General features: G+C 44.3%; 1 protein-coding gene across 5 annotated transcripts in view; it reads right to left on the bottom strand.

Moving 5' to 3' along the window:
• Window positions 1-23,982, bottom strand: part of COL4A5 (collagen type IV alpha 5 chain) — a 346,840-nt gene that overhangs the window by 135,867 nt on the left and 186,991 nt on the right. For all 5 annotated transcript variants that reach the window (XM_029607613.1, XM_029607611.1, XM_029607615.1 and 2 more), the window contains exons 16-25: window positions 23,702-23,746; window positions 23,549-23,602; window positions 19,670-19,711; window positions 19,239-19,368; window positions 16,432-16,605; window positions 15,399-15,482; window positions 14,089-14,181; window positions 13,245-13,315; window positions 12,656-12,847; window positions 12,184-12,352 (exon numbers count right to left, since the gene is read on the bottom strand). In XM_029607613.1, the coding sequence (XP_029463473.1) occupies window positions 12,184-12,352; window positions 12,656-12,847; window positions 13,245-13,315; window positions 14,089-14,181; window positions 15,399-15,482; window positions 16,432-16,605; window positions 19,239-19,368; window positions 19,670-19,711; window positions 23,549-23,602; window positions 23,702-23,746 (1,054 nt within the window). The remainder of the gene's footprint in view (window positions 1-12,183; window positions 12,353-12,655; window positions 12,848-13,244; window positions 13,316-14,088; window positions 14,182-15,398; window positions 15,483-16,431; window positions 16,606-19,238; window positions 19,369-19,669; window positions 19,712-23,548; window positions 23,603-23,701; window positions 23,747-23,982) is intronic.

Here is a 23,982-nt window from a genome sequence, read left to right as displayed (position 1 = left end):
TTTTTTTCTTTTTATATCGCTCTGTTATACATATGCCTCCCCACATTTACTTAATTATCAGATAAATACTGTAAATGCTTATTACTTGTATGTGACTCGACTTTTTGCTGTTTATCTGTATTTGTACAAATTTTTCTTGTTATATCTGAAAATGCTTAAAATAAAAAATTATTAAAAAAAAAAAAATGGAAGAAAGACCAAATGACTGCCAATATGGCAGACCAAGATGGAATTTGAAAAGAAGCTTGCCACAGAGGCACAAACTAATTATAAATCCTTTTTCAAATACCATGTGAAGCAAAAAGCCTGTGAGGGAATCAACTGGATCATTAGAAGGCCAAGGAGTAAAAAGAGCACTGAGAGAAGCAAAGCCATGCAGAGAAACTAAATGAATTCTTTGTTTCGATGTTGGGGAGATACATGCACTAAAACATTTTTTGATGGTGATTCAGAGGAACTGTAAAAATGAAACATGTAATAAAGCAAACTGACACACTAAAGAGTAACAAATCACCAGGACTAGATGGTATTCACACCATGGTTATGAAAAACCTCAAATATGAAAGCTGCAGACCTATTACTAGTAATCGGTAATCTAGCATTAAAATTAGTCATAAGTCCCTGAAGACTGGAGGGTAGTCACACAATTTTTAAAAAAGTCTCCAGAGGTGATTTGGGAAACTGATGAGCCAGTGCCACATGAAATGGTAGAAACTATTCTTAACAAAATTACTGGCTATATGGTAGACATGACCTAATATGGAAGAGTTAATATGGATTTAGCAAAGGGAAGTCTTGCTTATCAATCTACTAGATTTTTTTTAAGGTGTTAATAAATGTGAATAAGGGTGAGCCAGTCAGTATAGCATATCTGGATTTTCATAAGCAATTTCACAATGTACCTCATATGAGAGGCTCCTCAGGAAATGGAAAAGTCATGGGATAGGATGCAATGTCCTATCGTGGCTAGGAAATAGAGAATAAGACTAAATGATTAGTTTCCCAATGGAGAAAGATAAATAGTGACATGCTTCATGGATCTGTATTACGACCGGTGCTTTTTAACATATTCATAAATGATCTGGAGAAGGCGATCAAATTTGCAGATATCACAAAATTATTCAAAATTGTTAAAACACAAGCAAATTGTGGTACTCTGATAATGGGTGCCCAAATGGCTGATGAAATTTAATGTGGACAAGTGAAAAATAATGCACATGGGGGGGGGGGGGGGGGAAATCACTATAGGTACAGAATGTTGGGTTCCTTATTAGGTGATATTACCTAGAAAAAGTGGTATCTCCTTGGAATCCTTGTGGACGATACATTGAAATCCTCAGCTCAGTGCACGCGGTAGTCAAAAAAGCAAACAGAATGTTAGGAACAATTCAGAAATGAATGGAAGACAAAACTGAGAATATCATAATGCGCCTCTGTATTGATACACAAGGCAACACACCTTGAGTAGTGTATATACTTCTGGTTGTCTCCGGTGTCAAAAAAGAAAGCAGAACTAGAAAAGGTACAGATAATGGCAACATAAATGATAAAGCGGCTGGAATGGCCCCCTTATGAGGAAAGGCTACACAGATTAGAAATCTTCAGCTTGGAAGAGACAACAGATGGGATATGATAGAGGTTTATAAAATTATGAGTAGGTGGAACAAGAAAACAGGGAACCATTATTTACTCTTTCTAGAGGATACCCCATGAAATGAACTGGTTTTTCACTCAATGCATCTAGTGGTGACTGGTAACTCTTCTGAGGGGCGAGGCGGCATTCATCTGCTGGCCAGACATGTCCCAGAAGGTGTGTGCGGTCTGCCAGATGCCAAGATTAGAGACATCATGGAGATATTGCTGACTATCCAATGCTCCTTTATCCATGTTACTACAAATATAACATAGTAACGACAGCAGCAGAAAAAGGCCAAATGGTCCATCCAGTCTGCCCAGCAAGTTTCTTATGATAGTAACTGCTACTCCATGCAGGATACCCCTCATCTTTCTATTAAGGGTAGTAACTGCCGCTCCGTGCAGGTCACCCCCATCTTTCTATTAAGGGTAGTAACTGCTGCTCCGTGCAGGTCACCCCCATCTTTCTATTAAGGGTAGTAACTGCTGCTCTATTTAGGTTATCCCCCAAGCCTTGAGTTAAGAGTAGTAATATTTACAATCAAAACCAAGCACTGTCAAACCCAAAACAAAATTACTGCTAACAACATTTTTTTTTAAAGGGTGAGCAACCTTCTTGCTAGTTTAGACAATTCTGCTTGAATGTGAACGTGCTTTGCTTTTGGACTTGGCCATAGAAGCAGTCCTGCACATCAGTACCCCAGACCGTAAAAGTCAGGGCCCAGCGTTGACTGCCATCTGAATCCTGTTCCCCTTTTTCTCCGGCACAGTTGAAACAGTTGCATCAAAATCATAAAAGCTAATTGGTTGGGGGGGCGCTGTTGCACGGCGCATGGAAGCAGTCGCATGAGCGCAGAGCTCCCGCCTCCTTAGCTCTTCAACCCTCTAATCCACACCGCTTTTGCCGGATTTTCCGCTTAAATTGCAGGAGCAGAGAGAATTCGCCGCATTATTTATCTAATGATGGCCGCGAAGCGCAAAACAATGGACCTGACACAATTTTCTTACGAAAAATTGCCACCGGACTCGGGCCTAGCTGGCGCGGAACAGGCGGAGCTCAATTTGGAACCCGAAAGCTCGCCCGATGACTTACACGCTGGCTCCGCAGCGACGGCGCCCCGCTCTGGCCCTGACCCTGAGCTCCTCACCAAGTCAGATGCCCGCAACTGGTTCCTCGAGATCAGGTCCGATATGAAGCAATTCCGGGCTGATATAATGGCCTCCGTTGCCGAACTGAGGGAAGACCTTGCGTCAGTGGGCAGGAGGGTAGATGAATTGGATATTCGAGTGGAGGGACATGGGGAGTCTCTCAATCAGCTCCATACCCAGCACATAGCGCTAATGACAGAAGTATCAACGTTAAATGAGAAAATTGAGGATCTTGAAAACCGCGGACGCCGCTGCAACCTCCGCATACATGGGGTGCCGGACACGCCGGAATTCGCCGACGCGATGGCTACAGCACAGCAAATCTGCTCTTTTCTCCTGACTAATGTCCCTGGGGGTTCGGGTGACTCGCCGACATCCCCGGATGAGATTCGCTTAGAGAGGGCGCATAGAGCACTGGGGCCCAGAAGGGACCAACGCCCCAGAGACCTGGTAATATGCTTTCACAGCTTTCAATTGAAAACAAAGGTATATGAAGCTGCGCGCCAACTTAAAGATATACACTGGAATAATCACACTTTGGCCATCTTTCAGGATTTAGCGCCTGTGACTTACAGAAGCGCTATGAGCTGCGAGAGGTGACTGGCCACCTCCGCTCTTGTTTCCATTCAATATCGATGGCTTTTTCCTTCGCACTTCAATTTTCAACATCAGGGGGCCACGTATCGCATGAAAACGCTCGCTGATGCCGCTGAAGCCTTCAAGCAAGCCCAACTGCCTATCAACTTCCAGGCACCTAAGATGGCGTCGACCTCGGCTAAACTTGACACCGCTCCGCGGTGGCAGCGTGCAGAAAAAGGAGGCAAGCGTCTTTGCCGCCAGCCCTCTACTCCTCAATCCCATGCAGCTGAACAGGGCTGATAGGACCTCAGCCTGCCTGATCTGGGGCGTGGAGATTTGCTAACGTTATTGTACGCAGCGGTGACCTTCTGTGTTGGTATTTGGTTAAATACCGATGTTTAACTTGTTCCTATGTCACGGCGCAACGGTTCTAGTATGTTTTCAACAAATAAACAGTTGGGTTTTCTTCATCGCATCAGTTAACTGTTACAAGGGGGCGGGAGATGTTATTTGCACTTGTGCTGCCTGTCCCAGCCCGGATGTGCAAGCTCCCGAAGATTTCAATATCCCGCAGGTTCCAGCCGGGATATAATGGGACTGACAAGGGTGGCAACGGGTTTTGTTGTTTTTCTTGCTGCACAGTAATCGCTAGCACTATTATGTTAACTGTCTGTACTGTCGGTGGAGGGGGCATTCAGATATATGGCTTCTCTGCTCTGTGGCCTGTTTACTGGTTGTTTCTTCATGGGGGATCCTGTACCTTGCATGTCTTATGATGGCTACCCGTCTTCTATCCCTTAATGTTAAGGGACTTAATACCCCCCGCAAGCGCCAAATGCTGCAAAAAGAATTACAATTCCAACGTGCTACAATAGCCTTTATTCAAGAAACCCACATCCGCAAGCATCATGAGCGCCTTTTAGTATTTCCCGCCTTCACTGCTTTTTGGACTGCCAGTACTAAGACATGTAGGTATACGGGTGTGGGTATTCTTATTTCCAATTCTCTGGTACATGATGTACTGTTTCACCATCTGGACCCTCTTGGTCGCTATATATTGCTTAAAGTTAGAGTTGGTTCTGGCATTTTCACTCTCTTTAACGTATATCTACCTAATACCTCCCAAACTCAATTTTTATGCGATATTGACAGGATGTTGTTACTCCATAGTGAGGGTGAAATAATATTGGGTGGGGACTTTAACCTTACTAGGGAACCTACATTAGATAGCTCATCCAGAACTCTCCGCATTACTGGGGTGGGACGGGAGTGGCAGTCCTTACTGGACAGATGGAGCTTGGTGGACGTCTGGCGGCAACGCTGCCCCCACTCACGCTCTTACACCTTCTACTCGGCGCCCCACGGTACACACTCCCGTATTGACTACTTATTTGTCTCCTCCCCCCTTCAAATTAATGTTTCTCGAGTTGGTATAGAACCTATAACTTGGTCTGACCATGCTCCTATTTGGCTAGAAGTACGCTTTGGGGATTTGGATAAGGGATTTCGACCGTGGCGACTGAATGATGCTTTACTGAAAGATAAGGCCTTCTTGGACAGTATCACGCAGCAATTGCAGGAATACTTTCGCCATAACCAGGTCGCTGGCACTCTACCTTCTAATATCTGAGAGTGCTCTAAGGCCGTGGTTCGGGGTTTATTTATAGCTAGATCTGCCTACTGTAATAAGGAGCGGGATAGAACCCGAATGATTTTGTTGGCAGAAATTACTGATTTGTCCAAGCAGCATGTGGCCACCAGCTCCCCTCTTATCTATCACAAACTACTGAAGGCCAGAGATTCGCTGCGATCTCTGGATGACTCGGCAATTAGTCACCATCTCACTTTACTAAAGCAGAAATATTTTGAAGGGGGTAACAAGGCGGGACGCTATTTAGCTCAGAAACTGAGGACGGCTCGCGCTCAGACCCTTGTGCCTAAAATCCACGACGCTACAGGTTCTCTAGTTACTGACTCGAAAGAGATTCGGCAAGTGTTCTCAGATTTCTATGTGAAATTGTATAGAGGGGACCCTGACATCACAGCTTCTGACATAACTACTTATCTAGCCTCGGTGGACCTCCCCACTCTGACGCCGGACCAGCAGGCTTATTTAGACAGCCCCATAGAGATTTCTGAAGTGTTGGCAGCTATTAAGACTCTAAAGCCAGGGAAGGCACCAGGCCTGGATGGTCTTACAGGAGCCTATTATAGTAGCTTCTCTATGACATTAGCCAGCCCACTCACGGACATGTTTAACTCTCTGAGGGGAGATGACCAGATAGCACTACATGCAAACACGGCTGGTATCTCAGTGATAGCTAAACCAGGCCGAGATCCCACCCAGTGCGGGTCTTATAGACCCATTTCCTTAATCAATATTGATTTAAAAATACTAGCCCGCGTACTGGCCGCTCGATTAAATGGGTTCCTTCCCTTGCTGGTGCACGCAGATCAGGTGGGTTTTGTGCCGGGAAGACTAGCCGCGGACAATGTTAGGCGTATTATAGATATTGTTGATTATGTTCAGCATACCCATGTCCCAGCGGTATTACTATCGCTTGACGCTGAAAAAGCGTTTGACTTAGTTCATTGGCCTTTTTTATTTCAAGTCCTGTCTCACATGTCTTTTGGCTCCCAATTCATAAACTGGATTATTAAGTTATATCACCAGCCACAAGCCCGGGTAAAGACCAATGGAAGCTATGGGTCACCATTTGCTATTGAAAGGGGTACGAGGCAGGGGTGCCCGCTGTTGCCCCTGCTTTTCACCCTCTTCTTAGAGCCCTTCACGACCCGAATAAGGAAAACGGATGATATACTCGGTATACAGCGGGGTGGGCACCATTTTAAAATTTCTTTGTTCGCCGATATTATGTTTACTTTATCCGACCCCTATTCCTCTTTACAGGGAGTTATGCGTGAACTTAAATGTTTTACTGCTGTCTCTGGTTTAAAGGTCAACTATGATAAATCGGAGATACTAAATCTCACCCTCACTCCGGTTGAGGTTGGATCTCTTACTCCGGTCTTTCCTTTTAAATGGGCAGCTGTGGCTCTGAAATATTTAGGGATCCGTATAGGAGCTCAATCGCAACAACTATTTCAGCTAAATTACGTCCCTCTCATTAAAAATATAAAGGGAAATTTGGACAATTGGTCGCACACATGGCTCGGCCGCATTGCCATAGTTAAAATGAACTTTCTGCCCCGCTTGCTTTATTTTTTCACCACTATACCCATCTACCTATCCACTAGCATTTTAAAGCAGTGGCAACAGTTGATTTTGGGTTCATTGGCGTAAGAGGCCTCCCAGGGTTGCTCGGTCCACTTTATATTTACCAAAGAATCGGGGAGGACTTGGAGTGCCTAACTTGAGTTGGTACTTTTGTGCAGCACAGTTACGTGCACTGGTGGTCATGCATCAGACTCAGGCTGTTCCACGATGGGTCTCTTTAGAACAAGCCCTCATTGGCTCTATGCCAATATCCGCACTGCCCTGGCAGCCTCGCTCTACCTGGGGGCTCTTTCCTTATTTTCCTGCGACTTTACAGGTCACCCTGAAAATCTGGCAGCTCTGGAAACAATGCTTAGTGGGGGTTGGCACATACACTATACTCACTCACCTGTTCACCAATGCTATCCTTCCAACAGCTGTTTCCTCTACGGCCTCTCAACTCTGGTATAAAGCAGGCATTTATCGACTGGAGCATGTCCAGTCCCAGGGGGTGATGATGTCTACGACTGACTTACAGTCTCACTACCAGCTGGTAAATGTGGACTTTCTACTTTATGCAAAGATTTATCACTTTTTACATAGTTCTACCAGAAGGGGCACTGCTCGGCTTACCGGCTCTTATTTGAACATCTTTGTATAAATGCTCATTCCATGAAAGGTGTTATTACTAAGATTTATTCCTTATTGAATGGTAGAACCCAGGGTCTATTCCGACAGCAGGAGGCATGGGCTGTGGACTTTGCCCGTCCTCTTGAGGAGGAGGAGTGGGACAGTGTATTTATCAATGCTTACAAATGTTCCATCTCCTCGGGGCTCCAGGAGAACTGTTACAAAATGTTGTATAGATGGCATTATTCTCCGGTGCGCTTGCACTGTTTTGCTCCTTCTCTTTCTGACCATTGCTGGAGAGGATGTGGGGCAGACTGGAACATACTTTCATGTCTGGTGGCAGTGTCCTCAACTCACTCAATATTGGCCAGTGATTACAAACTGGCTCTCTAGCATGTTGCAGGTTCAGTTACAAGTACACCCCTGGAATGCTGTACTGAACCTCCCCCTAACGGAATTACACAAAGACCAACAAAGATTTGCCCAACAGGTTTTTATTGCAGCTAGGACAGAGCTTGCCAAGCATTGGAACAGACGATATCTCCCCAGTTTAGCTCAAGTCCAATCTAGAGTACATAATTATTATCAATTGGGTAGACTCACGGCTGTACATCATAACCGGCTGGGTGTTTTCTACAACATATGGGGCCCTTACATTCAGTGGCTTGAGACCTTCCACTGACATCATTGTGTGTTGTGCATTCTTTTGTCATTTCTGACTCCTTGAGCAGGACCACTGGAGCGATGGGGCTATTAGCTGTTGTCTGCTCTCTCCCTCACCGTTGTGATAACTGATTTTCGCACCAACATAATAGGATGCTTCAGCTAATTCTCTTCTTTTCCTATTTGTACTGTTCTTCTTATGTTATTTTGTGATACTCGTTGCCAGGGGGGGTGGGGGGATTGGAGGTTTCTTATTATGTACTAGGAGGGTTATCCAATTGTTCTGTTATGAGCCTTCGTTCGCACTTTGGTATTCATGTATTGTCTCAGTTTATACGCCACTGTATTGTGGATGACTTTTCCTTAATAAAAATCTTTAAATACAAAAAAAATAAAAGCTAATTGGTTAAGGGTAGTAATCCCCATGCCTTCTGTTAGGAGGAAGTAGCTGCCGCTCCATGCAGGTTACCCCCATGCACCTTTTCCTTCATTTCCACTTCTCGCCTTTAGGGATCCCATGTCCTTTTGAATTTGTTTACTGTTTTGTCCTCACCACCTCTTCTGGAGGGGCATTCCAGGCATCCACCACCCTCTCTTTGAAGAAATATTTCCTGATGTTGGTTCTGAGTTGTGCACCCTGGAGTTTCATTTCTTGACCTCTAGTTCTGCTGTTTGCTTTCCAATGGAAAAGGTTCGAGGATCATACATCATTGAAACCTTTTAAATATCTGAAGGTCTGTATCATATCTCCCCTGCCTGTCCTCATAAGTCTTCTGATTCGGACCCCACACCATTTTGGTCGCCCTTCTCTGGACCTGCCTTCATCCTGTTTCTATCCTTTTTGAGATACGGACTCCAGAACTGAACACAGTACGCCAGGTGAGGCCTCACCAAGGACTTGTACAAGGGCATTATCACCTCTTTTTTCTTACTGGTTATTCCTCACTCTATGCAGCTCAGCATTCTTCTGGTTTTCTAAAGAAGTAGTTGAAAAGTTAAGGAGGAAAAGGTTAACATTCATAAACTATAAGATAACAAAAAGAGGAAGATACTGTAGGTGACTGTAGGAGATATGAGAAGTTTTACCTCTGTATGCAACAAAATATGAATTCTGACCACAATATGGACACAGACCTATATTCCAGCTAAATAATACAGAGGCGATGAAGATGAACTTTGACCTGGAGAAGCAATTCATGGCTGAGTTATTTGTTCTGCCAGCAAGCTGTGTACCAAGGTCCCTCTAAGGTCTGTCTTTTTCCATAAACAAGAGTAGGAACTTTTGACTGTAAACTTAATCCACCCAAAGCAGAAAAACAGAGTAAGGACAGTTCATCGGACAGGAGCACTGACCCCTGATGGGAGAGAGGGGTCAGTGATCTGAAATGAAGAAAATTGCTGACATGGCACGCAGCAGGAGCAGTGCCCCCCCCCCCCCCCCCGCCTGATGGAGAAGGGGGACCAGCACTCTGAAATGAAGAAACAACCCTGTCCATCCTGCTGCTTGATTATGCATGAGCTGTTTACATATGCATATCTGGGCTGTTAAAAGCAGCAGGGGAGAGAGGGCAAAGGGCAGCAACTGGAGATGGAGACTCAGACACCTGATGACGATGCCAGAGCCAAAGCTCCCCTGCTCAGCTCAAGGGAGGAGAGTCCATTGTATCAGGGTGGCATTCCTCGGGCTTGGTCTGTCTGACCACCAGAATGACGAGTGAGACGTCACCCACCTAGCCCGGCTCTCTTCCATTTAGGTGCCACTGGCGCAACATCTCGTTCAGTTTGAGTTTCTAAATATGGTGTTGATATTCCTGCTGCAGACAGAATTGTGAAGGCCTCTTCAATGGTCGATGTTGGAGGTGATCCCATGAATTGTAAACGCCAGCCCCCAAGGCTAGGTCCACCGGTACCAGATATGTTCTTTTTGCAAAAGCACTGTTAATGGTTTTAATGTTGCGGATGAAATATCATTAAATATGGAGAGTTCATGTCCTTCCCACATAAAAGGTGCCAATTTCCAGGCACAGTGCATAAGCTTCTCCTTAACCAAAAAGCTGTGCATGCACACTATTATGTCTCTGGGGACATTTTGCAGGGCTCGGCCTAGTGCTCTATGTGCTCTCTCGATCACCACCCCTGCATGCATGGAATCCGTTCCTGAGTCTTCTGATGCGGTAAGCAAGGCGGAGCAGATCCTGTGGACAACTTCCATAGTGTTTACATATTCTGGATTTTCCAGCAATCCCCATATTCTTATGTTAGACCTACGTGACCTGTTCTCTATTTTTAAAGACATGTTCTCTTGCTCCTAATGGCATTCATTTATGGCTACTGCCATGTTTGTAAACTTAGTCCTTTGCTTTTCCACATTGCCTCCGCGTCCTCTACTCTCTTTCCAAGATCCATCAGGTCCGTGCGAAGGTCAGCTATGGCAAACAGAAGTCCTCCCTCAACGTTTGGATATCTTGTTTAAGGTCTTGGAACCAGCTGTCAAAATCTTGCTTTGCTAGCGTATCTACAGACTCATCTTTATCTGTGTCAATAGCTCTTACGCCAGGGCAACACCTTCAGCCTCCTCCAAGGCCACCATGCTGCTCAAGGCCTCATATCTTGATCCGCCCACATCGAACATAAAGTGAGTCAAATAGACTTGGTTTTTCTTGCTGGTCATTTTTGTCGAGCGCAATGTTGATATATCTGGTTCTTTTCGTCTGAAAAGTCCTCGATTATGGGGAAAAATGTTTGATTTACCAGTAAAGGGGAGCGGAGAAGGAAGCTCAGGCGTCCATTCTCAAGGGATGACATAACTTCCTCCGACTGATTTTATTTATTTATTTATTTAGAACTTTTATATACCGAGGTTTAGCAGTTAGCCTTCACCCCAGTTTACAGTAGAACAAATTGTTACATCGAACTGGAACATGGTTGATGTTTTATGAGGAATGGTAAATGTTTTTGTTATTCATATACAGGGTCTGGCCTGTTGCAGTTTCCAGCTCAGTTTTTGTCCACACATTTATTTTTTGGTGACTAGAATAAAAAATTCTTAGGTATGGAGAGAGGTACTTTAAAAAATTTTTATTACTTGTTTGATGTGCTGTTATTTTGAAATATTTTATTGATGTTTGGGAAATGTTTAAAATATTTCCCAATGAGTTTTTATTTATTGGATGTTCTAGTTAACAGCTGTTTTGAAATATTTGTTCATTTGTTTAGTATGGTTTACTAATATATTTTATATTTCTTGATTTATTTTGACATTTTATGTGGAATGATTACTATTTATCCATTGTTGCACTGCATACATAATCTGGTTTGTTGCAGTTTCCAGTTCAATTTTTGTCTGCACATTTATGTTTATACTTTATGGTGTCTTTATTCTGTATTTAATGATGGCCTGTATTAGACCGAGGTGAGGTAAGCATATGAGTGAGTCAGATACCCCATGGGCTGGTTTTGAAAAAAATCCCCGGGCTGATATTTTCCTGCAATCTGCCCCTGGCGGAGACATTGAAAAAACCCCCCACTGCATCCACAGCTCTGGAGCCACTCTTTAAATCATCCTAAAATTAGGGTGAAAATCGCTTTACACCCAAAATGAAAGAAACTACTTGTACTGCTTATACACCCCCTCGCAAAGATCGGATCGCTCGTCATTCTTGGGCTACACACAGTCTTCCTAAACCACAGCCATCTTTCTTAGCATCAAGGGACAAAAGGCAAATTAGTTCCACCTACCTAACCCGTGAGGTTTCAAACTTCCTCAAACGCACAAGCATACAAGGACATACAACCTAGACCTACTCCCTCCAGCTTAAGCCATAAGAACTGCTGGCTTTTGAAGAGGCGATGGTTTGTGACAAAATAGACTTGTATCTCTGTTTAGGATGGTATCACGAGTCAGCTTGGTACTGATGTTACAGCAGAAAGAAATATATGCAAACCTCCGTGGGGAGGGATTGCGATTTTCTGAGGCAGCTTTAAAAAAAAAAAAAATAAAACTGTTGGCCCTAGTGTCTCTTTGGGAGGGGGAGATACAATTTTTTTTCAGTTGGAACCGTCAATATTGGCCCATATTTGACGCTGTCGCTGGAGCTACCTAAATACTATAGGTCACCCCTCTTAACTTTTCAATTGAGCTTCCGGATAAATGCTCTGGAGCCCATCAGGAAATAGGACATGAACTTCATGTAAAGTGCCCTTCCAGACAAAGGGACATGCATCTCAGGACACGCACTACACCAACGGCAAGCTTGGAAACCAGAACAAGGCAAAATCCACCATTACCAGAAAGAGCTGGCATCACTAACCTGGAGCTCCCGGTGCACCTGCACGACCGGAGATTCCTTGAGCACCTTTGTCCCCTGGGGGACCCTGCGGCCCAAACCCAGGAACCCCCACGGGTCCCCTGTCACCAGGAAGTCCAGGAACACCAGCATCGCCCGGAAGACCCCTTTCTCCTTTCAAGGCAAAGCCACCCTTACAGAAGAAATGAAAAAAAATGCACAGTACTAGCTTCACAGCTGCTAAAACCCAAATATGATGACTGCACCAAATGACGGTATATAAAACCCAAGAAATAAATAAATATACATGCATCACTTTCCGGGTTTAACTTAGCTGACGTAGCCAGGTCCTATTTTATATCTAATTTAAGGAAGCAACCAGTTCCACAAGCCATAGTCCATCTCTCTCCACATACTTACTCTAATGGCGCAGGAGCTCTGTCTATTCTAATTCCATTTCTGTACCGTGCTAGTCAAAACTAAATGTATTACTCACAGCTTCACCCTTAGATCCCGGAAAACCTGGTGCTCCATCTCGTCCGGGAGCTCCCTCTAGGCCTGGAAGACCTGGAGGGCCTGGGAAACCGAGGTCCCCTTTGTCACCTTTCAGTCCTGAAACAGCGATGACGTCCCCTGGGTCACCTTTAGGACCTGGGCGGCCAGGAGTCCCTGGACCTCCGGAATAGCCCTAGAAGAGGGAAAATAGAAATCCCAGAAAAATCATCAAGCCAGGTTTACAAGGCACATAGAAGGAATTCAGGCATCCCCTACTGATGCAAGGAAACGCTGCAACTGAGGGCGAAAGATGCTACGATAAGCCGGGGTCTTGTACGCTGCAGAAATGCATGTCTTATGGTGCTTTCTTTGCGAGGAGCTAAAATGCCACCATTGTAAACAGGTGCCAAGGCTAAATTTCAACAGGGTGGGTACAACCGGAGTTATTCCCTGAAGAAAGCACATTAGATGGAGAAAAACCACCCGTCCAGAGTTCTGGGTAAACCTGCAGGATACCAGTGCTGCAGCCCTCCCAAGAATAAGAGAGTCCCGCTTTGTATGACAAATTCCCCAAATCACAATGTACTTACTGGGGGTCCAGGAGAACCAGTCAAGCCAGGAAGTCCCGGATCACCTTTCGGTCCAGAAAAACCAGGAGACCCTGAAAAGAAATAATGTGTGTGTATGATATCTATCTGCATTATATTTATAAAGGCCTTCAATTATCCTGCAATAGGATTTTATTTATTTCCGGAAATATGTAAAGAAAGAAAAAAGGTTTTGTTCAGAAAATCATTCTTTTTCCTTTAAAATTTGGGGTCTTATTTTGGATTTCAGATTTGGGCAATTGGAATGTTTTGCAAAAAAACCCATAACATTTACTAATCTATATCTGGATACAGACATGATAATCATCTATAACTATCTGAATATTTGTCAGAATGGTGGATAAGTCTTTGCTTAGGATTATGCACACAATCAGATCCCTAACCTGCGGAAAATGAGCTCAAGGCCAAACCTCTCTCACATTTTTTTTTTTTTTTTGAGGTTGAACTTTCGGTGTCTAACTTGTGGACTGAAAATTGATAGAGTCCCCAGCTGGTCCCTTTGCACGTCTGCATTCTTATTTTAGACCCCTCAGCCTACAACCTTTTGAAAACGTAGTCATAAAACAAGAAAAGTGGGATGTGCCAGTGGTCGACAGGAAGAACTGAGGCCTTGATGCTTGGCACTACTGCTCACAAGTTTCAAACCTGTGCTAATTCAAACCCCCCTTTTTGTGTCTGCCATAAAAAAGGAGGAAGGATGAACCCAAGGTTAATGACTTAACATTTAAACCACTAACAGACTATCCAAGTCCACACAATCCTCCCAGAAAGTAATATTACCCATCAACGGCCATTCTGCCTCCACAGGGCAGGATTTCCATTTTACCTGGATTGCCAGCTGCTCCCGGGAGTCCAGGTTCTCCTGGAGGGCCTTGAAACCCGGTTCCTATACAATTCAAGCAGACATCTCCCTTCTCGCCTACAAAGAATAAAAATGAAATAAAATTACATTAGATGCAGAGATGGGGTAACTGAATTATGAACTGTCCAGAGTGCTACACAAGCCAACATTCAAAAACTGTCTGAAGAGCCCATCAAGATACCTGAAAGGCTGTCATGCTTCTCAGTTTTAGATCTATCATCAATCTACATACGGAAGCAAAGAGAATTAGCACTATCAGACACTAACGGGAAGTGGTGTAAAGTAATGAGAACATATAGATATATACTATGGATTGGGGGAAATATATTTCAAAATGACTTGCTACATTTCCAGTTGTGTGGGGGGGGGGGGGGGTCTTACACCAGTCTACTCAGAGAATTAACCTATGGCAACAAGCATCAGGATTTCCCCATAAATATTCAAGATGGATACTTAAGGTGCACTTATTATTATTCTGCTAGTCACTTGGTTGCTCGTTTTCTGCAGTACACTTTCATGTCATCTGCAAAACTGTATTTGCCTTCCAGCCCTTTTGATGGAACTAACCCGGAAACAGTAATGCTAAAAATAAAATCCTTTCTGAAGGTTTTAATTAGCTAACTTCTTAATGCTAGAGTCCTATGGACCTTCACCATTATTCTAAGTTCACTGTAGGTTCTGTATGCCACCACAATGGAAGCTGGACAACACACCTCAGTTTGGAAGGTAATGCATTTTCTGACCGATACATTCAGCGAAGGTGATAGCCAAAAGTGATGGACTTCCAGGGACTGATATTACGTCACTTCACCTCACTTCTCAAAAGTCAAGCAATTTGATTAACTCCATGGGACTATTCACCTTCCCCTTCCACCCTCATTCAACAGGACAAAAACCAACAGTGCTTGGGAAAGGAGGATCAACCAATTCATTTGGGATACTTGGTACAAAACATCAGAATGCTTCCACCTAGAGATCCCGCAGACAGATTGCTTTATTTGATGACGTCCTATGTTTCGGAACACACTAAGGGACAGAGACGGACTAAGTCATGTTGGCACCCAGGGCAGGCTAGTAATTTGGCACTCCCTAACCTCACCAGATTTTCTCTTTTGCGTTGGTTGCCTCCATCTGGCTCCCACTCCCTGCACTCGGCGGAAGATCATTAGTGTAGTGGCAGCGTGCAGGGGGGAGGAGTCTGATGGTTCCAGCGCCCAATTGCCTGGTTGGTCCCTCCCATAATCCTGCCTTGCTAGGGGAAAACAGAGCGTTACCTTTATGTCCTCTCTCCCCCGTATAGCCTTGCTCTCCTTGAAGTCCTGGAAGGCCGGGCGATCCGGGCTGGCATATTTCCCCAACTACAAAAAAAAGAAAAGAAAGCATGATCTACTGCAAGGATATCAATGCAGGCCCTCAGCTGAACACCTCACATCTTGAAAGCGTTATATGTAAAACTTGCTGGTAATTCTCCTCCCCGTACACAAAATGTGGCGTTATCAGCATCAAATTCAGGAGGCCCATTTTCTTCTAGATAGCAATTACATCGCCATATGGAAACCTATCTGCTCCTAGATGCAGCTAGAGTGGGTAGGTGTCAGTTCCCAGGCAAGCTTAACGTTTTATGCTAGGGGAGTTTGTGGACTCTCCTCGTAGGGGGGGGTTTGACACTTTTGCCTGGAAATGAGTGAAGAGGAAGTGGGGAAGAGTCTGCCTGGGTGACTCTCTGCAATCCTGTGAATTCTGAATAAAACGTTAGCTGCATACGTTGTGGTAGCTTGAGAGTTATTGCGACAGTTAATTTTATGAGAGCTCAAGTGGCCTTTAAAAGTTCAGAACCACTGGGTTCCCAGACCCACACAACCACCATCAAATCCTGTAGCGTAGCCTCCTCGTGGCTCAGCCTTTCACGATGGCGAGCTGATTCAATAGGGAGTGCAGTCGGAGGGCCTTTCCCATCCTCGATAATCCCTTTTCTGTGCTCCCAGGCAGTACCTTCCCTGCATTTGGATTGTATGCTGCTCCTGCACACGTAGGGCAAGCAATCCACCTGAGGCTTATGTGAAATTACTTAACTCACAGATCTTGCAATTTCAGAATTGCGGGATCTCAGATGGACTCCAGATGTTTACATATTCTTGAAGTCACTAGTCCAGTCTCTCTCACGTTGCGACCTTCAATAGATTTTCTTTTAATTTATTTTGCAACAATGGATGAAGGAATCCGCTAACATTAATGGAGTATTTCAGGAAAACTGTCAACGTGGCCACCAAATAATGTTTTTGTGGAAACCCCTGAACTAATCCATACCTGAAGGAGCAGGCGCTCCAGGAAGTCCAGGGGGACCCTGAGGCCCAGGCGACCCACGCTGTCCGTTTTCTCCAGGAGGGCCTGGTATGGAAATTCCTGGTGCACCAGCGTTACCCTTATGTCCTCTTTCTCCTGGAAGGCCACTCAGTCCAGGTGGACCAGTATTGGAAAAACCTGAAATGGGGAAGTAGTTTTCCATTCTAATTATGTTGTGTAGAACAATTCATTGACCCTCCCCCTTTGGGCATGACAGCCTCGTATACCCTCACGCTTACATTCCTCGGTTCATGTGGAAAATAGCGCACTTTTACACTGGTTCATGTTGGCTACTGCAGCAGGGTGGTCAATTTTGTATAAGCAGTGTCAGAACAAACAAGTACTGGACGAGTATAAGAAGTGAACACCTGAATTAGAAGGGAAACATCTGAGAAAGGGGACAGCACCTGGACGTTAGGAAGAGTTGCCTAGGTTGCCCTATTATAGGAGGTAGATGTCCGTAGCACATACAGTATATGTGCTCGTGCTCCCCATGTTTCCCCACCTACACCTTTCTGCTTTTTCCAACCCCGGCTCGTACAAAGCAGAGTACATTTTACAGAGGGAAAAATCTTATAAGGCACAAGTTAATAACACATCTAGCATACAGCAATAATACACAAAATGCCATTCAGAGTAAACAGATTGAGCATAAGGAACTTCCTTACAATCTAAAGACTCTGTATATGTAATCTGGGGATCCAACCTGACCAGCATCTCACAATGCAAACTCACGTTTCAGCAGTGGGGGACGACCTCCTTTACGTACCTACGCCAGATTTGTAAACTGTGTAATTACTTTGAGAAACACGATCTAGCTACTGTCATACGTTCACTGATCACCTACAACATCGATTACTGCAATTCTCTGATCCATGGCATTGCACAATAGAATCTCAAATACCACCGACTTTTACAGAGCACAGCAGCTAGACTTTTGGAAGGGGCCAAATCCACCAACTAGGTTATGCCAATTTTGGGTCCGTTACACTGGCTCCCGCTTGAGAGAAGGATACAATTTAAAACACTTTTCTTTGACTTCAAATGCGTGAATCAACTGGCCCCCCAATATCTTTCCCAACTTGTGTTCTTCTACACCCCCAAAAGGGAACTTCAGTCCTCCCAACAAGCCCTTCTACCCTCCCCCTCCATTGACTTCAGATGAACAGGTTTGGATAAGTTCTTGGAGGAGAAGTCCATTACCTGCTATTAATTGACTTAGAAAATAGCCACTGCCATTAGCAATGGTAACATGGAAAAGACTTAGTTTTTGGGTACTTGCCAGGTACTTATGGCCTGGATTGGCCTCTGTTGGAAACAGGATGCTGGGCTTGGACCCTTGGTCTGACCCAGTATGGCAATTTCTTGTTCTTACGTACAGCTATTCTGCCCCTAAAATATGGGGCAAGTTACCTTTACCACTGTATCGGGAAACTTGCTCCCCTACCCTGTCTTCCAGAAGTAAATCAAAGCTTGGCTGTTTAAACAAGCCTTCTCCTAGACTCTACAACAGAGACTCATCCTAGTCCACCAGATGTCTTTCTGATCATGCAACCCACAATGTTTGCCCATATCTGGGCTGCCTCTATCCAACTGGTTCGCAATCTCTCTCACATTGATAGTGTTTAACTTACTTCTTAAATATATATATATATGCAATTTAATCCTAACACTTCCTTATTCTTACTCACATCTATATATTTATCAGAAATCTACCTTATATTTATTTTACTATATTTGTAGGTATCAATTATGTATTCAGTGCCTTGTTACTTTATGTAATTTGTCTTGGGCCTACCATTAGGAAAAGGCAAAACAAATAATAATAATGCACTGTGAAATAGCAACTCAACTACAACATTAAATAGAAGTAGACAGCACTGAGGAGACTTGATGGGCCCACTTAAAACATTTTACAACGGTATCCAAAATGGTCAGCACAGTAATTAAAACCAAAGTCTCGATAAAATATAAACAGCCAAGAAGTCCCATTTAAAAATCTGGGGCAAAGACATGATATTTACAAAAGAGGATCAAAACAAATGGGATTATTGCTGGCTCTTCTTTCATTCAACATTCTTGGGATGTTTCTTTCCATGTCACCCGATACCAATCTCTGACATCACACAATTAACAAGAGTCCTTGACGATGGCCAAAGCCCATCATTACACTTCCTGCCCATGGTATGGGTTGGAACTGCGACAGTTGCTGACGCAAATGTGATTATGCCTTCAGTGGAGTACCAGAGTTGAATTTTCATAAACAGCTTTATTCATGCGGGAGTTAGAAGGAGCCATTGCTAATAAATATTTATTTATTTATAAAGTTCTATTTCCCTGTCCTTAAGTTTTGTACAAGATGGAATAAAAAAAAACAAACCCCAAAACATGTCAAACAACAAATACAATGTAACAGAATAACATAATAAATGCTAAAGAGGTGCATTTGCTGCTTCATATGTTGCGGTGGTACACCACCTACCTCGTGCGTTTATAGTACGCGTGGAAAACAGTAGTGCACGCCTATGTTTATTAACGAGTTACGCATGCACTATAAATGCACAAGGTACGTGTGTACTGCCGCAATGAATGAAACGAATGGAGCAACGAATGCACATCCCCAATAAATGAAAAATAAAGGTAAAAACAGGAACATTGGTCTAAAAACAATGGCTTCAGTGAAATGGCAGGATCACATTAGCAAGTAACAGCGTTCTTGCTTTCTTTTTAAACAAGAGCTCCGTCTCCTGTGTCAGTCAGTGTGCTCTTACCTGGGGGCCCTGGTATGCCAGGAGGACCCTGTAAACCAGGTAGTCCACGATCTCCTTTCTGTCCAGGAAGTCCTGGCAACCCAGGGTTACCTTTCGGTCCTGCTCCATCTGGCCCTGGTCTTGTAATGACCTATTGAAGTAAGCGCTCCTAGTTATTACCTAGGCTCATGGCATGAAGTCATAACTAGAGCAGGAGCTTGCACACAACAGCAATAAACTTTACCAACCAGCAGTTATTTATTTGGCACGTGCATAATCACTAAGCACAGCCAGATGAACAGAAAGCATGCAGTCCTCTCTGGAGGTATTCAAAAGCAATGGGTTGTATAAAGTAATGCATATAAAATGGCCAGTGATCTCCGAAGACGTAGCACATTGAGGCCAAGAGGAAAGCTGGGGTAAAAGGAAAATGGAAAAAAAACATAGCTCACACGTCCAGGAGGGCCTGGGAAGCCAGGATCACCTTTCACACCCTAAAAATAAATACAAAATAAGGTTCTATGAAACGTGACCTCAAAACAGTAATTTAGAATTAAAATAGCTACCAGACACTTTCAGAAAGCTACAGCCTAGTTTTCACATATTTATTTATACATTTTTATATACCCACACTAGATCAATGATATCACATCGGTTTACAGATAACATACTTGAGTTAGGCTGAAATAAAGTTGTAGGCAATCATTTTTTTTTATTAAATTAACTTAACATGTTTCTGAGCAACTTCCAGGAGCTAGATTTCCTTCATCAGACCAAAATAAAAGGAGCAGCTTAATGCTAGGGTGAAAGAGCAAGATCAAAGGTCTGCAAAGGCCAAGCAGCTCCTGATTACCCAGCAACCTTTGCTACCTGGAAATCTAGGGGAGTCTGTAGTCAGTTCTGCGGCAATGGAAAAACTTCAGCATTTCCCCTTAAAGCTTGCACACATTATAACCCCGCCCCTGATTTAGATCCCTTCCAATTTCTTCTTCTGATGGCGCAGAAAGCTTTTCAGACGTGTGCAGTGACCTCCCATGGGACTCGGGGAGGAATCCGTGCTGGGCTTGTACACACTCCCCATTCATCTCTCAGCAGCAGTGCTGTGATCTGCCCCAGCAACGCGCCGGAAAGAGACCTATCCTGGGACGATGCAAAGCAAGGGACCTCTGTAGATCTCCTGTCTTCACCTTTGCCTTCCCTTAATTCTCTCGCCATTCCTCCCTCATTCCTTCTAGGATTTTCTATAGTTTATTGTTTTCAAAAATGAAACAAAAAGATTAGTAGTAAGCTCGGGAGATGAGAAATTACTCATGAAAAGCTGAGAGACTGCTATGCTTTATTTATTTCTGCTGTAAATTAATATTGCTGCTCTGGAAGCTGGATGTGAAGGAATGCGTTGTCTCCCGTCGTATACATGCTTTACCCTAATAAATATGTAAAAATAAAATCCTCGCCAGATCCCTGTGGGGTCCCAGCAATACATCCATAGAGTCACAGAGGCATAGCGAGGGGCAATTTTTATTTATGTATTTATATATTTATTAAAATCTCATATGCTTCAATCCCCTTGCACAAAGTGTTCAGCGGCTCCCCCCATCATCCTCCAGTGCATCACCACACGGCACCGCCGCGCGGGGGTCTCTTCCCGGGGAGAGGGACGGGAAACCCCACCAGCGCATCGCCACACGGCGCCGCCGCGCGGGGGTCTCTTCCCCGGGGGAGGCGCGCGGGGGTCTCTTCCCCGGGGGAAGGACGGGAACCCCACCAGCGCATCGCCACACGGCGCCGCCGCTCGGGGGTCTCTTCCCCGGGGGGACGGGAACCCCACCAGCGCATCACCACATGGCACCACCGCGCGGGGGTCTCTTCCCCGCGGGAGGGACGGGAACCCCACCAGCGCATCGCCACACGGCACCACCGCTCGGGGGTCTCTTCCCCGGGGGAGGGACGGGAACCCCACCAGCGCATCACCACACGGCACCACTGCTCGGGGGTCTCTTCCCCGGGGGAGGGACGGGAACCCCACCAGCGCATCACCACACGGCACCACTGCTCGGGGGTCTCTTCCCCGGGGGAGGGACGGGAACCCCACCAGCGCATCGCCAGTGCTAACCTTTTTGCAGCCTTCAGCAAACGATTACTGGGCTGGCCCCTCCTCATTCTGTTTTTGTTTTTACATTTTAATTTGTATTCTTTTTCTAATCAGGGTCAGGGCAAGGGTATTAGGCACCCTAAGTGAATCTTACAGCTCTGTGCCCAGCCTTCCCCTACCACAGCCCTCTCCCTACACAATTTCAAATTATGCACTTATAATAAAAGATTTTACATGAAAAAAACACAAAGTGCGGTCTTCTGAAGTAAAAATATCACAACAGCATGTATGCTATATATTTACATGCCCAGCTGTGGTATCAACCAGAAAACCCTGCCTGAAAGTAACACAATATGGTATTAGGTGAATTGTAACATGTTGGGTGTGGGCTTGGTCCTCTGAAAGCCATGAACAAGCTAAATTACAATTACAATATAATAAACCTCCCATTCCAAAACAGCACTAATTGCCAGCATTCAAACAGTAACAAACCCATAAAAAAAAAGGAGACCCTACAAAACATTACACCAGGCCCTAAAACATCAATATACCTCCTATTAGGAAAACAGAACAAACCAAGCTTCTATAGATCCCTACATAGAAATGACACATCAGCAGAATACTTAACCTCAACCACACATGCAGAACACATTCCATATATATATCCATATATCCATCTATCTATATATATGAGGAGAGAGAGACTATGAACAATCCTCCTCCTCTCCCCTGCCAATCCACAACTATCTCAGGGTATCTGGAAATCGAAAGATCCCAGGTATGGACAACAGGTTTTGTTTGTTTTAAGTATTGGGAGATATGTGTCTGCTTTTTTAAATATTTTATCGGTCTTGTAGGAGTTTTATATTATTGGATATTATTCTATTTGTCAGCTGTTTTGAAATATTCTTTTTATTAGTATGGTTTTACTTCTATTGATTTATATTTCTTGATTTTGTTTGATTTTTATGAGAAATTGTCAGGTTTCTGTTTCTCCATTGTTGCACTGCATTCATACTCTGGCTTGTTATGGTTTACAGTTCAGTTTTTGTCTGCATCTTTGTATTAGTACTTTATGGTGACTTTATTCTGTATTTGGTGAGGGTCTGAATGTGAGAGAGAGAGCATGTGTGTGTATATATATACCGGTATATATATATGAGGAAAGAGAGACTATGACTATGCGTGTGAGCATGTTCTCTCACATAGGCTCTCAATCTCACACACACACACACATACATACACACATGCTCTCTCTCTCTCACATAGGCTCTCAATCACACACACATACTCTCTCTCTCTCACATAGGCTCTCAATCACACACACATGCTCGCTCTCTCTCACATAGGCTCTCAATCACACACACATACACCCATGCTCTCTCTCTCTCTCACAGGCTCTCAATCAATCACACACACATACACACATGTTCTCTCTTTCACATAGGCATGCCGATGAATGCTGCTGTCGCTTGGCTCTGTGCGCTCACTTCCAGTTTACCAACTAATATACCCAGTTCTTCTTAATGCTCGATGTTCACCATTACCTCTGTTGCTCTGCTCAAACCATATTCCACCTGGTGCCCCAAGTGCTCTCGTCTCTGTTAAGTCTCATGCACAAACTGTCTCTGTACCTTTCAAGTGGGATAATCCTCGAGCTCGATGTGGTTGTATAGGCAAGAAGGAGAGATATGAATAGAAATCATTCCCCGCTCTCCGGACATTAAGGCACTATTGCAACGCTTCGGACCAATGAGCAAAGCAAAGACAACGTGAGCAGCGCCTACATTTCCACAAGAAAGTCCCGGCATGCTACTCCACACAAGCTTTTCTGGACAGTTAGCTGCAAATCTTCTGCTGTCCCCCCAGCAAACCCTCCATGGCATAGGGAATACATTAAAAAGCGACTGATCCTTGCTGGTGAGGAGGCTTTAAAATTTCTTCTCATCCTGGCTCACCACCCCAGTGCATATATAGTGTAAAAGGTAGGTGAAAGCTTTCATTTTAACCCTTTAGGCAAGGAACAGCAGAGAGGAATGAGGCTGCTGACCTCCATTTAACTTGCCCTGACTTCCTTTGTGCTCATTGCTGCAGGCGAAAACCAGACTAGGCACTGGGTCGCCGAGCACCACATACTTCAGCTCTTAATGACATTGGAAATGGTGCAGGATGTTGAAAATTAACCAGCAATATTAAATGCATGCTTAGCAGATAAAAAAGAAAAAAAACCCATGCTCACCTTTTCCCCAGGTCTCCCCGGAGAACCGGATATACCAGGGTCACCACGAAAGCCCTTGAAGGAAGAAGAGGGCGAAGATTCAGGTTATTTCACAATCCCTTCAACGAAGCTACTGAAAAACGACCCTAGCGATGGAAACAAGAGACAACTCACCTCCAAGCCTGGCTGGCCCGGCTCACCATCCTTGCCAAGTTTTCCCTTTAAAAAGTAAATGCACAAAATAAAGTCTGAAGGCAAAGTGATGCTGTTGAGAACTACTGCTCTTGCGATTTTGTCCGACTGGGATAGGACAACTAGTTGGGGTTATTTATCTATCTATGTATTTATTTATTTGGGAACATCCCATCGGTTTACATGATAACAGAATGCAGCAAAAATGCTTTTACATACAACAATGAATTGGGGATATAGAAACAGAGAGCATGAGGCCAAAA

Source organism: Rhinatrema bivittatum, chromosome 6 (assembly GCF_901001135.1).
Source record: "Rhinatrema bivittatum chromosome 6, aRhiBiv1.1, whole genome shotgun sequence".
In the NCBI taxonomy this organism is placed as follows: Eukaryota; Metazoa; Chordata; class Amphibia; order Gymnophiona; family Rhinatrematidae; genus Rhinatrema; species Rhinatrema bivittatum.
The sequence above is the reverse complement of the archived record's forward strand: the minus strand, read 5'-3'. Positions and strand labels throughout refer to the sequence as shown.